At 39.5% G+C, this 16,262-nt stretch overlaps 2 protein-coding genes across 8 annotated transcripts in view; one reads left to right on the forward strand and one right to left on the reverse strand.

Moving 5' to 3' along the window:
• cracd (capping protein inhibiting regulator of actin dynamics) overlaps positions 1 to 4,676 on the forward strand; it is a 26,783-nt gene extending 22,107 nt beyond the window's left edge. For 4 of the 7 annotated variants that reach the window (XM_089000097.1, XM_089000102.1, XM_089000101.1 and 1 more), the window contains 2 exons: positions 1,228 to 1,384; positions 4,238 to 4,672. In XM_089000097.1, the coding sequence (XP_088856223.1) occupies positions 1,228 to 1,384; positions 4,238 to 4,325 (245 nt within the window). In that variant the 3' untranslated portion in view covers positions 4,326 to 4,672. Of the gene's footprint in view, positions 1 to 1,227; positions 3,180 to 4,237 lie in introns of those variants that run through there. The other 3 variants (XM_089000099.1, XM_089000103.1, XM_089000098.1) reach the window with 2 other exon arrangements.
• A 691-nt stretch (positions 4,677 to 5,367) lies between these two features.
• Positions 5,368 to 16,256, reverse strand: aasdh (aminoadipate-semialdehyde dehydrogenase). Its single transcript, XM_089001708.1, has 11 exons — positions 16,084 to 16,256; positions 14,888 to 15,080; positions 13,442 to 13,793; positions 12,987 to 13,159; positions 11,966 to 12,194; positions 10,967 to 11,079; positions 9,246 to 9,792; positions 9,012 to 9,175; positions 7,063 to 7,188; positions 6,845 to 6,982; positions 5,368 to 5,907 (listed from the first exon to the last, which is right to left on the reverse strand). Exons 2-11 carry the CDS (start codon positions 14,891 to 14,893, stop codon positions 5,533 to 5,535), a joined length of 2,223 nt encoding a protein of 740 aa, XP_088857834.1. The 5' UTR covers positions 14,894 to 15,080; positions 16,084 to 16,256; the 3' UTR covers positions 5,368 to 5,532.
• Between the last annotated feature and the right edge of the window lie 6 nt (positions 16,257 to 16,262).

A 16,262-nucleotide genomic window follows, 5' to 3' on the forward strand; every position in this document is an offset into this window, starting at 1 on the left:
AGTGATGTGCCGTTCACAAACGATCCGTTTCTTGGAGCTCCTGAAATGGCAGCCGCTTTTTTTTCTCCCTCTATTCCCCGCCCCCAGTCTTCGGTTAAAGCCGCACGTGATTGCTCAAGATCCGTGGTAGAGGAGGGAGGGGACACACGCAGCAGGACACACTCAGCAGTGAGCGGGTGGTGGGATTATAGAAACACACACACACACGAAAGGGAGACGACAGAGCTTGAAACAAAAAAAAAAAAGTGAAAAAAAAAACAAAAGTGAAATTGTGAGAACATGGATAGAAAACACAGTGAAATGTTGACTTGTTTCAACTTTGATAGTTCCAAGGCAGAGTGTAGACTGCAAGGTTCAAATATCCCATCAATCAGGCTCCACAAATAACCCGCACAAGCCATCTGTCCAATTTGAAGAGAACATACAAGCAAGGGAACCAGCTATTAATGACGTTTCTAGTGTGTCTGCCTGCATCTGTTGCAATTCCACAACTTGAGACACTTTATGCAAAAAGCTATCCATTCCATCAAGCCATCAATGACCATCACAAAGGTAAATAAAACAACTTTATTATATAGTACAGTTTATTTGTCTAATTACAATACCATAGCACATTTATTATACATAAAATAAGGTATATTGTGTGTAGTTTTAAGGCTTATTTAGTTGAAAATTATGTTTTATGGGGACCTGGGAACGGATTATTCTCATTTAAATGGTTTCCTGTGGGAAGTTAATGTTTGGAATACACACTTTTCGCCTTACACACACTTTCTGGAAACCAATTAATTTCGTAAGCCAAGATATCATGGTATCTGAAACCTGCATCTTGTGCTATGTAGCATTCCATGTACAATAATCGGTCTTTCAGACCTATACTGCCCCCAAGTGGCCATGGCCGGTTAGCATCAAAATGGCCATTCTGTACATTACGAGACCCCAGGATTTATTAACAGCAGGACACAAATATAGATCCAAAGTGTAACAAGAGATGTTTAATTTATGTGTTTGTATCATCACTTTTGTTTTTTTAAGTACATTTTTGAATGATATTTGTCTTTGGCTAGTTTTAGCTAGCGAATGCTAATACTAGCGTCACTGTAAGCTCAGCAACAGCTGGTGATATCGCAACTTTTACCTCTGAATTGTACATGGTCTTATTTTACAGCAGTTAAGTAGCGACTTGGGTGAAGAAAAATTCAAATTTGTATTTGTTTATTCTTCCAGTAGAAATCGCAGACTCCACACCGTCGCCCCCTGCTGTCAAGGAGGTATCCAAGCGCTTCCCGGCCATGGACTCAGCGCAGGTGTCCACCGAGCCCGCCTGGCTAGCGCTGGCTAAGCGAAAGGCCAAAGCCTGGAGTGATTGTCCTCAAATCATCAAGTAACAACACCACCAACAATCACTTCATAAACCCTCCAATTAATAAAATTAGCGATCCCCCAACTAGCGGGCGGTGGACCGGAACCGCTACGTAGCATTTTTGCCCAAACCTAAAATAACTAAATAAAAAAAAATCACATTTCATTGATCGTACATGTCGCAAAACAGTTTTGCATCTGCCTGATATGCTTTTTCAAAAGTTAGCTCACAAGCTAGCAAAAAAAAAAAAAAAAAAAACGGAGGGAAAAAATGCGTAATTTGAGAACTTCGGAAACGTAAAAACACAAAAATGATGACAGAGGTGTTTCCAAATGTTTATCTGGGATTACCACGACATAATTAGGTAGAAGACATGGACAAAAAAGTCTCAAAGACATTTTGGACTTTTGCGCTAATGACAACATTTAGCATGGTAGCAAAGTGGCAAGTTGTATTTTTAATACAACTGGTACTTTTACTTCCAAATTTTTATGTGATCATATCTTGATCGATTTGTTTATTATGTAACAAATTAAACTCAGAAATTCAAGGTACCACTTTAATTTGTTCGTTCGTCAAACGCGAACACACAAAAAAACAAAATGGTGGTCTCTGTATGGAGACGCTGCACTATTCCACGACGAATCCACTTGGCTCCATTTAAATATCCAAATATTATGTGGAAGGATTGCTAGCATGCGGCTAACACACAAATGAATACACATTTTGATTTTTATCGTAGCCAATCGCCGGAATTGTAAATACTCAGCGGCTTCCAATGTGAAGGTGGCAGCGAGTCACGAAGGGTCTCTTGAAAAGGGCTACCAGTGTTTTTCCACTGTGTCTGTGACAGCCTGGTGGGGATTCGGGTGGGAGTAAACCCCCCCCTCACCACCACCACCCACACCTACCCACCACCATTACCCACCCCCCACACTTCCGGTGACTTCCTGCTTGCTATACAATGTAAATCAGGGGTAGGCAAAGTAAGGTACTCGGGTCATTCAATGCCAAATGATGTGCAAAAAATGTGTCCACTCCAATGCCAGGGTTTTTGTCATTGTCACTCGAATTCCAACACCCAATAGAATATCGCATTTTAGGACGACTTAAACATTCAATGCAGTGTAAGAAACCTTAAACGCTCTTCTTTCATGATTAAAAAAAAAATTGTTAATTCCTAAATTAAATGGGTCTGGAGTTATATGAGCTTGAAATGGGGGCAGCTGTCCAAAATACAATACATACATATTGGTTTATCTAGCGCTTGAACAACAGCTGAAGCTGGAACAAAGTGCTATTCGCTACCTAATAGCTATCTATTCGCTAGCTATTAGCTAGATATTTACTAGCTGATGTCTATCTATTCGTTAGCTATTAGCTATCTATTTACTAGCTGATGGCTATCTATTCGCTAGCTATGAGCAACCTATTTACTAGCTATTAGCTATCTATTAGCTAGCTTGCTAGTATTTGAGTTACTTCCGGGTTGAGTGAATACTGGCGCATGTGTCTGCCGCTGCTCACCCACATAATAAACTGATCCTGTGACTGTAAAGTGACCTTGAGAGTTTTGAAAGGCACTTATAAATAGTGTATTATTATTATTATTAAAATGGAAAAGAGGAAAATTCTGCCCCCTTGAAAAAACCTTGCCAGAGGCCATGACCAGCGCTTTATCGGCACACAAGTATATAAAAAAACTAAACCCGTACAAATTCGGGATTGGCGCTCTACGTCATTTTATTTATATATATATATATATATATATATATATATATATATATATATATATATATATATATATATATATATATATATATATATAATTCAATAAAATACAAGGTGATAAAAGTGAATGTATTTTTCTGTAAAAAAAATAATCCTAAAATATATTTATTGCATTAATTGGCAAATTCATTCAAAATACAGTGATACCTCAGTTTACGAACCCCTTGGCTTACGAACTTTTCGGTTTACGAACGTTACATTGATGACGATTTTACCTTGGCATACGAACTTTTTTCGTACACGGAGCTACCTCAATGAGTGATGTGTCGTTCGCGAACGAGCCCGTTCTAACAACACGATGGCAGCCGACTGTTTTTGTCCTCTATTCCCCGCCCCCAGTCTTTGGTTAAAGCCACGTGATTGGTCACAGCAGTGAGGGGGGGGGGGGGGGTGGTTTAAACATAAAAAGACAGGCAGACGACAGTGAGAGTTTCAACTTTGATAGGTTTGATAGATTCAAAGGCAGAGTGTAGACTGCAAGGTTAAAATATCCCATTCAGGCTCCACAAACAACCTGTACAGTTGATGCAAAAAGCTATCAACCCAGCTAAACAGAACACAATTGATGAGGAACTAGGTAAAATTATCGCAGAGAAAGCACCTACAAGGGATCATTCCTCAAGATGGTGAAAGAAGGCTACGTGGTTCAATGCTGATGAAACCGGCCACTCCATTCCATCAAGCCAACAACGACCATCACAAAGGTAAATAAAACGACTTTATTATCCAGTACAGTTTATTTCTTTAATTACAATACCATCACACATTTATTATACATAAAATAAGGTATATTTTGTGTAGTTTTAAGGCTTAGAAAATTAGAAAATTATGTTTTATCTGGACCTGGGAACGGATTATTCTCATTTTAATTGTTTCCAATGGGAAATTAATTTTTAGGATACACATTTTTCACCTTACACACGCTGTCTGGGAACCAATTAAGTTCGTAAGTCAAGGTATCACTGTATGACATAATATTTTATATATTTTTTTTGCCTAAAATTTTCCTAATCCCTCCATTTGGAAAAAATATGATCCTTGAGTGAAAGGTTTGCCCATCTCTGATGTAGATCCTGTTTGTAGGCCATCATCAGCATCATCATCGTCATCTTCATCATCACTTCCTCCTCCTCCTCCTCGTCGTCCTCAGTCAATGTTCTTCCTGCCGTAACCATGTGCAACATATGTACTGTAAGTAAAACAGAGCCTGGTTTCTAACCTTGCTGGTGTACGCAGTGTTATGTGTTATTAAAAAAAAGTTTGGTATTATTTGCACTTTTTTGGGATGAACCCACAAAAAAACTTATGAAGGGAATTGTTAAATGAAAAAAAAATGTTATGAAAAATTTAAATAAATATGTCCCAACTGACTTGTTGGTTGTTGTCGCTACTTTGAAAATGTTGTCATTTATCCAACGCGGATGAAGAAGCGCTAATATGTCCAGGCAAAAATGTGTTTTTGATGAAGGCAGTTTGTTGCTTGAAAACTGCTGATCTTCCCACAGCCACGCCGACAAGTCACATTCACGTTTTCTGAAACAGAGCTCATGAAAGTATCTATCTATCTATCTATCTATCTATCTATCTATCTATCTATCTATCTATCTATATCTAGCCAGCTAGCTATCTATGTAGCTATCTGTCTATCTCGCTAGCTAGCAATGTAACAATCTTTCTAGCTAGCTACCGAGCTGGCTATTTAGTAGTATTTATTTGTGTAGCTATTTATCTAGCTAGCTATGTAGCTAGCTATCTCGCTATCAATCGATCTCTCTTTCTTTCTATCTATCTAGCAAGTTAGCTATCAATGTAGCTATCTGTCTATCTCGCTGGCTATTTGTATTTACTTGTTTGTGTAGCTTATTGATCTAACTAGCTAGCTATTTAGCTATCTATGTAGCTAGCTATCAATCTAGCTAACTATCTCGCTCTCTTATCTATCTATCTTGCTAGCTATCTAACTACCTAGCGAGCTAGCTCGCTATTGATGTGTATTTGTTTGTGTAGCTTTTATTATTAATAATTATTAATAAAATTAGCGATTCCCCCAACTAGCAGGCGGTGGACCGGAACCGCTACGTAGCATTTTTGCCCAAACCTTAAATAACTAAATAATTTCTATGTAGCTCACTATCTATCTGGCTAGCTATCTATATATCTAGCTATCTATCTATGTAGCTAGCCAGCTCGCTATAGATGTGTACATGTATTTATTTGTTTATTTTTATTTCACACAGCCTTTGTGGATACAATTTTTATACAAGCAATTGTAAAGTCAATTTTCCATAACATATTCCCATTAAAGTCTGACACTGTACAATAACAGATAATGAAATCAATGCAAAAAAATATACTTCCAAAAACTGCACAAATGACAGCTAAATGCCTATTTGCAAACAATACAGATAATCATTCCGACACCCGACCACCAAGTTGCGTTGTCGCACCGCCGGGGAAGAGAAAAGCTCCCCGGGTAGCGTCCGCGAGCATAACGCCACTCCGTTGCGAGCGTCCAGGATATAGACAGTGCCGTCGGTGGAGGCCACGCCCACCAGTTCCCCTCGCATGCCGCCGTCGAAGACGCAAGGGGTGGCGAACACTTTTCCCGCCGTTTGGAACGTCCAAAGCGAGGAGCCGTCGGCGGCATTTAAGCAGTACAAACGTCCGTCGTGAGAGCCGCAAAAGAGCCTCTCGGAATCCGAAGTGACGCACGGAGATGAGAAAACGGCGCCGTCTGTCCGGAACTGCCAAACCTGTCCAGACAAATGTGAGTTCCCGTCACATGGAAACCAATCGGAATGAAATGATAGACACAAATTCTTAGCCGAGCGGATGCTAAATACGAATGAACACAATACGAATGAAGTATTGTAAACATCTAGCTGACTATTTATTTGTTTGTGTAGCTATTTAGCTAGCTAGCTAGCTATGTAGCTATCTGTCTATCTCGCTAGCTAGCTAACGATAGTCGCATCGCTAGCTCGCGATGTAACTATCGCGTTAGCTATCTAGCTGGCTATTTATTTGTATTTATTTGTGTGTGTAGCTATTTAGCTATCTAGCTATCTCGCTATCTATCCATATAGCTATCTAGCTATTTATCTCTCTCTCTATAGCAAGCTAGCTAGTTCTATGTAGCTATCTGTCTATCTCACTAGCTATCTAGCTGTATATTTGTTTGTGTAGCTAGCTATCTAGTTATCTATGTAGCTAGCTATCTACCTATCTCGCTATCTATCTCTCACTATTTCGCTATCTATCTATGTAGCTATCTATCTATCTATCTATATCCCGCCGAACAAAGTATTGTTAAACAGTAAATTTACATCCATCTATCTATTATATCTTGCTAGCTATCTATATAGCTCTCTCGCTATCTATGTCTATCTATTATAAGGTTAAGGGATCGTGAAAAATATTTTACTCTGAATTTTTTTAATATTATACAGTAAAGTCTCGTTATATCGATATTCAAGGGAGTCCGAAAACATATCGATATAACCGGGACTATCGATATATCCGACCCTGTTTGCATGTAATTTTCTCCGTGCGTGCATAGAAATAGTATCGATATAACCGGGACTATCGATATATCCGATATCGATATAACGAGACTTTACTGTATATATCGGAATAAATTCGGAATGGCAGCGAATGAGTTAATAACACCTTGATGGCTAATTTACGCACCAATTTGCCATCACGGCCGAAGCAGAGGATATTTCCATCCACTGAGCCAATCGCCACGCGGCCACCGTCACCTCCGCACTTTGGCGAGGAGAAAAAGGGGACGTCCCTTTCATGGGACCACATGACCTCGCCGCTGTCCTGATGTTATAAAACAACAAAACGCGTCACATTTTTGTGTGGACGTTCGGAAATGAAAAGGAGGATGTTTAAAAACGTACCGGGTGCAGACATAGCAAGTCGCCACCTAGCGTAGCTACGTACAGTTGGCGGCGGGCGACGTCAAGATAGGGCGAGGAGAATATGGCCCCGCCCCCGCAATGACGCCTCCAAACGCAGCGTTGAGCCTGAAATAAAAAAACAGCTCCTTGAAATTTAAAGGACAACCGACGCCTCCGGACAAGTTGCATCCATTATTTGTACAATCACTTCAAATGACTACTACTGAGCGCATTTTAATAATATAATAATAATACATTTCATTTGTAAGCGCCTTTCGAAACTCTCAAGGTAATTTTACAGACACAGGATAAGTTTTCCTGTGGGTGAGCAGCGGCAGCCACACACGCCAGCATTCACTCAACCCGGAAGTAACTCAAATAGATAGAAAGCAAGCTAGCTAGATGATACATAGCTAATAATATATATATATATATATATATATATATATATATATATATATATATATATATATATATATATATATATATATATATATATATATATATATATATATATATATATATATATACGTAATATATCAAGTTGTTGCTCAGAAGGAGAAAATTTGGACCGCGTCACAATTTGGACCAATGAAACAAGTGATGATAGTTGTTGCTAGGCAGGATAATGTAGGTCAGAATAACAGTTCTGCCAATGAAAACGGTTCATTCAGTTGTTACTAGGTAAATTGGGCTCTTTTGCGATTGCTCAATCGGCCAATGAAAGTAAACATACAGCTGTTGCTAGGCGGGATAGAAGGGGCTCTGTCACAACAGACCAATGAAAAGAAAGAAGACATGAAAATCACACCTAAAAAACATTCTGAAGTACAGTATATGTTGTACAACATACATTGTGTAGTAATTGAAGTCACTGCCATGTATTAAATATAACATCCAATGAGAAAATAAATATATATTTACATGTAGTATATGCATACAGTGATACCTCAGCTTACGAACTTAATTGGTTCCCAGAAAGTGTGTAAGGCGAAAAGTTCGTCTGCCAAACATTTATTTCCCATAAGAAACCATTAAAAATGAGAATAATCTGTTTCCAGGTGCTCATTAAATTTTCTACTCAATAAGCCTTAAATATATTTATATAAAACTTAAACATACTTATATAAGCCTTAAACATACATTTCATTCAAAATATAGCACTGAAGCAACTTATGAACAAATTCAACTTACGACCGACCGTTCGGAACGTATCTCGTTCGTAAATTGGGGAGTGTCTATATTGTTAACTGATTCACTGCCATTCCCAAATTTATTCGGGAATTGAAAAGCGTGACGTGGAACGCCATTCCCAAATTTGTTCGGGTTTTGTTTTTTCTTGCGGGGGGGGGGGGGGGGGTGCCGATAAAGTGCTGGTCAGACCTCTGGCAATGTTTTTCCCTTCCACGAGGGGGGCAGCATTTGCCTTTTGTCCATGTTAACGCTTTGTTACACCTTCAGCTGTTGTTAAAGCGCTAGATAAATTAATAGGCATGTATTTTATTGCATTTTGGACAGCTGCCCCTATTTCAAGCTCAGATAACTCCAGACCCATATAACTTAGGAATTAACCATTTTTTTTTCCTGATGAAAGAAGAGACTCTTGGTTTTTTTTCATGCTGAATTGAATGTTTATGTAATCCTAAAACTCAATATTCTGTGGGTCCTGAAAAGAAAGCAACTGCTCCGAATCTGAACTCTCTGAAGCCATTGTTTTGATTCTGGAGCAAGTCAGTTTGTGAAGGAGCCATTTCTTCTCGCTCATTTTGTGGCAGTTTTGGGACACTTGAAGTCATTTTTCACTAAAATATATCAGCCTGCGTGTTTTGGGTGTTTTAGATGCTATAAAACGTTTTTCTGATATCAGTTAGGAAACAAAAAAAATGGTGTCGGTTGTCCTTTAACAGTGAGGACCCATTTTGTTTTTGGTCACATGACCTCCAACTCACCAATAGATCCAAAGCGTAGACAAAACCATCGTGCGAGCCCACCGTCATCCAACCGGTGAGGGGGTCTGCGGCGGGACGGCTCTTAACGGCGTCGCCGGTCTTAAAAACCCATTTGGTCTCGCCGGACTCGGCGCTCAACACGTACACGTTGCCGTCGTAGCAACCTGAGGAGCGTGAAAAATCCCTCACGGCGGCGGTTAAGGAGCGACGATGGCGAACGAAACCGGAACTGACCTACGACCACGAAGCGTCCGCATGGGGACACCCCGGCCGACGCCTCCACGCGTCCCCCGAGGACTCGTTCCCAAATCAGGTGGCCGCTATCCAGATCCAAAGCCTGCATCCTGTGAGAGTGCGAGCCGATGAAGACCACCGTTCGGACGCAGTCCGGGTCCTTCTGGACCAGAAGCGCCGGGGAGGCGTCCACGCATCTGCCCGTATCCGAGGACCAGCGCTCGGTGAGGACAAACACACGTCCGTCCTCGTTCCGCGTGGCGGACATCTCGCTTTCTCCTTTGAACACTTTTAAAGGCGGCTTCGTTTCCCCCTCCTCCTCCTCCTCCTTCGCCGCGACGCGCACTCGTTTTCCGGGCGTGACGACGAGGCGCAGGACGTCGGCGAAAGTCCCGTCGAGGACCGTCTCCAAAATCCCAGGAGAGCTGACTCCGGTGGCGTCCAGGATGTCCTCGCAGAGTCGAAGCGCCTTCAGGGAGTCTCCGCCGCTGAACAGGAAACGAGAGCCATCGTCCAACTTTGCGTTTCCGTCGAGACTAAGGGCGTCCTGTTGACAGGTGCCAATCAAGATATTTTTCTTTTCAAATTAACTCATTCACTGCAAAAAATGTGTCCATTCCAGTGCCAGGGTTTTTGTCATTGTCACTTGAATTCCAGGACCCACAGAATAATAATTAACAACAATAATAATAATAATAATAATAATAATACATTTCATTTATAAGCGCCTTTCAAAACTCTCAAGGTCACTTTACAGTCACAGGATGTGTTTTTTTCTGCGGGTGAGCAGCGGCAGCCACATGCACCAGCGTTCACTTAACCCAGAAGTAACTCAGATAGAACGCTAGCTAGCTAACAGATAGCTAATAGATAGCCAGCTAGACAGTTAGCTAACTAGCTAGCCAGATAGCTAATAGATAGCAAATGGTAAATAGTGGTATCTATTAGCTATCTAATAGCTAGCTAGCTATCTGGCTGGCAATCTATTAATTATATAGCTGGCAGGCTAGCTGTGTAGCTGGCTATCTATTAGCTAGCTAGCTTTCTATCTATTTGAGTTACTTCTGGGTTGAGTGAACGCAGGCGCATGTGGCTGCCGCCGCCGAATAAATTCGAGAATGGTAGTGAATGAGTTAAAAGCGAATCCAGTCTCATTAAAACCCGTCTTGCGGCCCGCAGTGTCTTCTAGGATAAAATTAGCAAGAAATAAATACAGGAGATACTCAAAACATTTTCAACATTAGCTTATCCTGGACTATGTTTATAACCCGCAGTCTCCACTCAGCTCCAGGGGTACATTTTCTTGGTGCCCTTCGTCTCCTCTTGGATAAATACAGTAAATGTAGAAAGTCTTATTGTGAATGATTTGACCACACATATTGGTCCATTGATTTGTTTTTTTTTACTCTAAATACAATAAAGTCTCGTTATATCGATATCGGATATATCGATAGTCCCGGTTATATCGATACTATTTCTATGCACGCACGGAGAAAATTACATGCAAACAGGGTCGGATATATCGATAGTCCCGGTTATATCGATATTTTTTCGGACTCCCTTGAATAGCGATATAACGAGACTTTACTGTACTTTGAGTCATCATATTTGATGATTGACTCCCTTTTGAGAAAATTGTCATTCGCAAGTCTGGTTGTGACCAAATCAAATTGACTTCCCTAAACTATCCGCTGTGTGACATTGATGGAAATTTGTCCTACCCGCCATAACGTTTGCAGTGTTTCCTTGAGTTCGCCGACGTCTTTATGCGGCCGACTGACGTCCATGCGTTGCTTCTGGTATATTTTCAGCAATGCTCGCATGTCCACTTTGCCTGCACACCAACAAGCTATGAACATGACAAACCCATTTTTTTACATTTACAGTGATACCTTGGCTTACGAACTTAATTGGTTCCCAGACAGAGTGTGTAACGCGAAAAATGTGTATCACAAAAATTAATTTCCCATTGGAAACCATTAAAATGAGAATAATCCGTTCCCAGATAAAACATAATTTTCTACTTTCTAATTTTCCAAGCCTTAAAACTACACAAAATATACCTTATTTTATGTACAATAAACGTGCTACGGTATTATAATTAAAGAAATAAACTGTGCTGTATAATAAAGTCGTTTTATTTATCTTTGTGATGGTCATTGATGATCCCTTGTAGGTGCTTTCTCCGCGATAATTTTACCCTGTTCCTCATCAATTGTGTTCTGTTTAGCGGGGTTGATAGCTTTTTGCATCAAGTGTACAGATGGCTTGTGCGAGTTATTTGTGGAGCCTGATTGATGGGAATTTTAACCTTGCAGTCTACACTCTGCCTTTGAACTATCAAAGTTGAAACGAGTCCAAATGTCACTGTTTTCTATCCATTTTGTCACTCTCTCTCTGCTCGTTTCTTTCATGTTTAAACCACCTCCCCTCAGTGCTGCGTTCTTGATCAATCACTTGGCTTTAACCAAAGACTGGTGGCGGGGAATAGAGGACAAAAACAGTCGGCTGCCATTTTGTTGTTAGGAGAACGGGCTCGTTCGCGAACGACACATCACACTCATTGTGGCAGCTCGGTGTGTATCCCGAAAAATAGTTTGTATGCCAAGGTAAAATTTTTATACATTTAACGTTCGTAAACCGAAAAGTTTGTAAGCCAAGGGGTTCGTAAACCGAGGTATCACTGAATTTTATTTTATTTTTTGTCTGTCTCTGCTCACCATGATGCGTCTGAGGTAAAGCCGACACGTGCACTAGCGTGTCTGGAATGGCGTAGGAAGGTAATAGTGGAGTCAGCTGCTTCTGTAGATGCCTGCTAAGGTCAGAGGGGTCGAGTGACCCGCCGTCTTCAGAACTCTCGGATGAGGCAGTGACGACGAAGGCGAGTAGTCGGGAATTTTTGTGTAGACACACGGCGCAGGACTGCACCTCGGGCAGATTGGACAGCACCTGAGATGAGAGACATTGAGAATAGAATCGAAATATATCTCGAGAAGATCAACATTGACAACACTAAATATACATTTACATTAATATTATTATTGTTGAATATAAATGAATAGGTGAAAAAACATATATATATATATATATATATATATATATATATATATATATATATATATATATATATATATATATATATATATATATATAACATTTTTATTACATTATAATTTTGAATTAAATCAATCCAATTTTCCCGTGTGCAGTATATTTGTGCAATCTATTTATATCGTACACTTTTGTGATTGATTTTTTTATTTTATATATTATATATTTATATTTTTAATTAAATGAAAATACATAATACAATTCAATAAAGTATTTTTTAAATAAAAATGTCAAGTCATTTTGATTATAAAATATGATGAATTAAATTATTAAATCATATATATGAAATAAATGTGCAATATCATGATGATATACACTTATATATTTTTTTTTCTTCATAAAATAAAAATAAACATTGTCGATTACTTATATTAATTAATCAATCATTACAAAGTGAAATCAAATATACAGTAAATCAATAAAAAATAAATTATACATATTAAAAAAATGTTATAAATAATAAATAAAATGTTATAAATAATTTAGAGCAGAAGGGGAACATTTATGAAGCCAAATCTGACATGGGATCTCCTGACGTTGAGTACTTAACCATGTTTGGGGAGAACAATAACTAACTAACTAAATACACAAATAAAAAAATAAATAAACAAACATTTTAAGAAAGTTTACTTGCTGCAGTTGGTCCAAGTTGACGCGTTTGCCGTGACGCTTGATACTTCTGTCCTTTCGGCCGCGGTAGTACATTTGCCCACCTCTCACCTCCACCCAGTCACCTGTTGACCTCATGGTCCCGGGCACCGGCGAGTCCTCGTGATCCAGAAGGCACACCCTCTCATCACCGCCTGCAACCACCAAACAGGTGGGGGTGGTTTCAACTTTTACCCACAGAGTGGTTTTATAATAATAATAATAATAATAATAATAATACACTCAAGCCGGAAGTAACTCAAATAGATAGTAAGCTAGCTAGCCAGCTAATAGATACAGTAATAATAATACATTTTATTTATAAGCACGTTTCAAAACTCTCAAGGACACTTCACAGTTTTGATGGACATATCTCAGCTATGAACACATTTCAAAACTCTCAAGGACACATCACAGTTTTGATGGACATATCTCACCTATGAACACCTCTCCTTCACCTTCCGTCACCACGCCGCCATTTTGGTCCCTCACTTCCACTGTGGTGCCCATCAGAGGGGTCCCCAGAGGCACTTCCAAGGAGGCGGAGCCATCGGGCCGCCAAAGGACCGAAGGCGGGATCTGATAGCAGGTAGCCCAGCAGGATACTTCGGTGACGCCGTAAATGTTAAACACAGCCGTGGCGTTCTCCCGGTGGCGCCATTCATTCAGCGCGGATACCGACGGGCACGCCTCGCCGCCCAGGGCGAGCACGCGCAACGACGAATCGCGCGATAACACTTCCTGTCGGAGGAGTCGCGGGCCGAAGCGAGATAGCAGCGTGGGGGTGACCTGCGGTGGGGAAAAGCGAGATTTAGGAAAACCGAGCTGCATTTGAAGGCAACAGTCCCAATTTGGGGATTCATTCCAAACCAGCAAAAGTAATCCTCAATCGTATTTATATATTTTTTTTTATCGCTGCGTATCGTCGGATTAATAAAAGCATAATGTGCGCATGCGCGGTACACTAAATTTAAAGCACATTTCCGCGTCCTAGTTTTTTTCATCAGCATATCTGCCAGTTTATACGTTTTCTCCGTATTTTATACGTTTTTTTAATCATTCAAAATAATGTACGGCGTAGTACAACTTTTATACAGGATTTTTTTTTAATTGCGAACCGATTTTACAAGGACCATTTTGGCTCAAATCCAGTTCGTCTCAACTGCTGCAAGGGAGCCAACAACAATGATGCCGCCGATCGATCGCTACTAAAGTCACGGCAAATGAGCAAAAGTAAGACGCAATCATATGTTTTTATTTTTATCGCTGCGTACGGTCGGATTGATAAAAGCATGACGTGCGTATGCACTGTGGCGTCTGCATTTCCGCTTGTTAGCGTTTTTTAATCGTTTCAAACAATGTCCGGCGTGCTACAACTTTTATACGAGAATTGTAATCATTTATAAAGGCAGCTATTAGCCAAGGTTGACAAGTATGTAATCATTTTAAATAATATACGGCGTACTACCACTTTTATACGGGCAGCTATTAGCCAAGGTTGACGCGAGTTTGAGTTTAACGCAAAGTCGCATCATTTTCAATTTTTCATGCTCCTGGAAATGTTTGGGAGTATTCCTCACGAAACGACTGTTGTTTTCTTTTACTTTTCACACTTCTTGTTGATTTTTCTCCAGCAGATGTCATTACATGACAATGCTAAGAACGATGCTAACCCTTGAGTTTCTATTGCAGGAATGAGCAGAAAGACCTGTACCACGCGCATGCGCAATTGATCTAAAGGAAGCTAAGTACTTACTATTTTGACGATTTTTAATTCATTGTTTTTATTAGAAACCGTAATTTTCATTATTAACCCGTAACGGGATAATGAAAAGCGTAGTTTTTATGGCAAAACCGGAAAAGTTGGCAGGTATGGGAAGGACCTGCATGAGCGTCGTCTTGTGACGGCCGAAGAGAAGTTGGCACAGCCGCTTGGGAATTTTCTTGAGGACGGCCGGAACGATGAGGAGCTGAGCCCCGGATGACAAAGCCAGGAAAAGATCCACCACTGATGGGTCAAAGGTCAGCGGCGACGCCAGGAAGACCACATCGCCACAACTCACCGAAAACAATTGGCTGACAAAACCAAACAAAAAATAAATACATTTTAAAAATCATATAAATGTATAGTATAAATATATTATTAGTGTTATATAAATATATTTTGCACTTCTTTTACATTTATACATTTTCATCAATTAAATTGATGGTTTTTTTAACTTGAGCCTGATTGACATGAATTGGAAATAATACAAATTTGAATTCCATTTGATTAATTAAAAATAAACGTAATGAATAAAATAAACTTATCCTGTGACTGTAAAGGGTCCTTGAGAGTTTTGAAAGGCACTTATAAATAAAATGTATTATATAATTTGGGGTCCCTTAACTAGCCTTTTTTTGTAACTGTAGAGTGTCTGAGAGTTTTGAAAGGCACTTATAAATGAAATGAATTATTGTTGTTATTATTATTATATCTTTTGGGGTCCCTTAATTAGCCTTTTTTGTAACTCTAGAGTGTCATTGGGAGTTTTGAAAGGTGCTTATAAATTAAATGTATTATTATTATTATTATATCTTTTGGAGTCTTTTGTAACTGTAGAGTGTCATTGGGAGTTTTGAAAGGTGCTTATAAATCAAATGAATTATGGTTGTTATTATTATTATATCTTTTGGGGTCCCTGAACTAGCCTTTTTTGTAACTGTAGAGTGTCCTTGAGAGTTTTGAAAGGCGATTATAAATAAAATGTATTATTATTATATCTTTTGGGATCCCTTAATTAGCCTTTTTTGTAACTAAAGTGTCCTTGAGCGTTTTGAAAGGCACTTATAAATGAAATTATTATTAATATTATTATTATTATTTATTTTGGGTCCCTTAACTACATTTTTTTGCATCTGTAGAGTGGACACTACAAAACTCTCAAGCATTTGAGAGTTTTGAAAGGTGCTTATAAATTACATGTATTGTTATTATATCTTTTGGGGTCCCTTAACAAGCCTTTTTTTCCTTTGTAAAACCAATATCAGCCACCCAATTAATCTAACCCTAACTTTAAAAACAATTAGTTTTCCTGACCTCAGATGCAGGATGTTGGGAAGTATGCAGTTATGCGGCACCCGTACAATCTTGGGCAGGCCTGTCGTTCCAGATGTGTGCAAAACGTACGCCAAACCTTCTGTTGCTTCAGGGAGGGATGGAAGCTTTTCAGTTTTTTGCACGTCTTGCTTAGCTTCCGTCAGCGGCTCAACCTGGAC

The sequence above is a fragment of the Hippocampus bargibanti genome, linkage group LG07, assembly GCF_051943395.1.
Source record: "Hippocampus bargibanti isolate YZ-2025 linkage group LG07, ASM5194339v1, whole genome shotgun sequence".
Classification (NCBI taxonomy): domain Eukaryota; kingdom Metazoa; phylum Chordata; class Actinopteri; order Syngnathiformes; family Syngnathidae; genus Hippocampus; species Hippocampus bargibanti.

Coding starts and splice junctions, on each gene's coding strand:
- aasdh (XM_089001708.1), bottom strand. Junction 7,189..9,011: donor TCTACGCTTTGGATCTATTG/GTGAGTTGGAGG, acceptor TTTTTATTTCAG/GCTCAACGCTGCGTTTGGAG. Junction 6,983..7,062: donor ACTTGCTATGTCTGCACCCG/GTACGTTTTTAA, acceptor TTATAACATCAG/GACAGCGGCGAGGTCATGTG.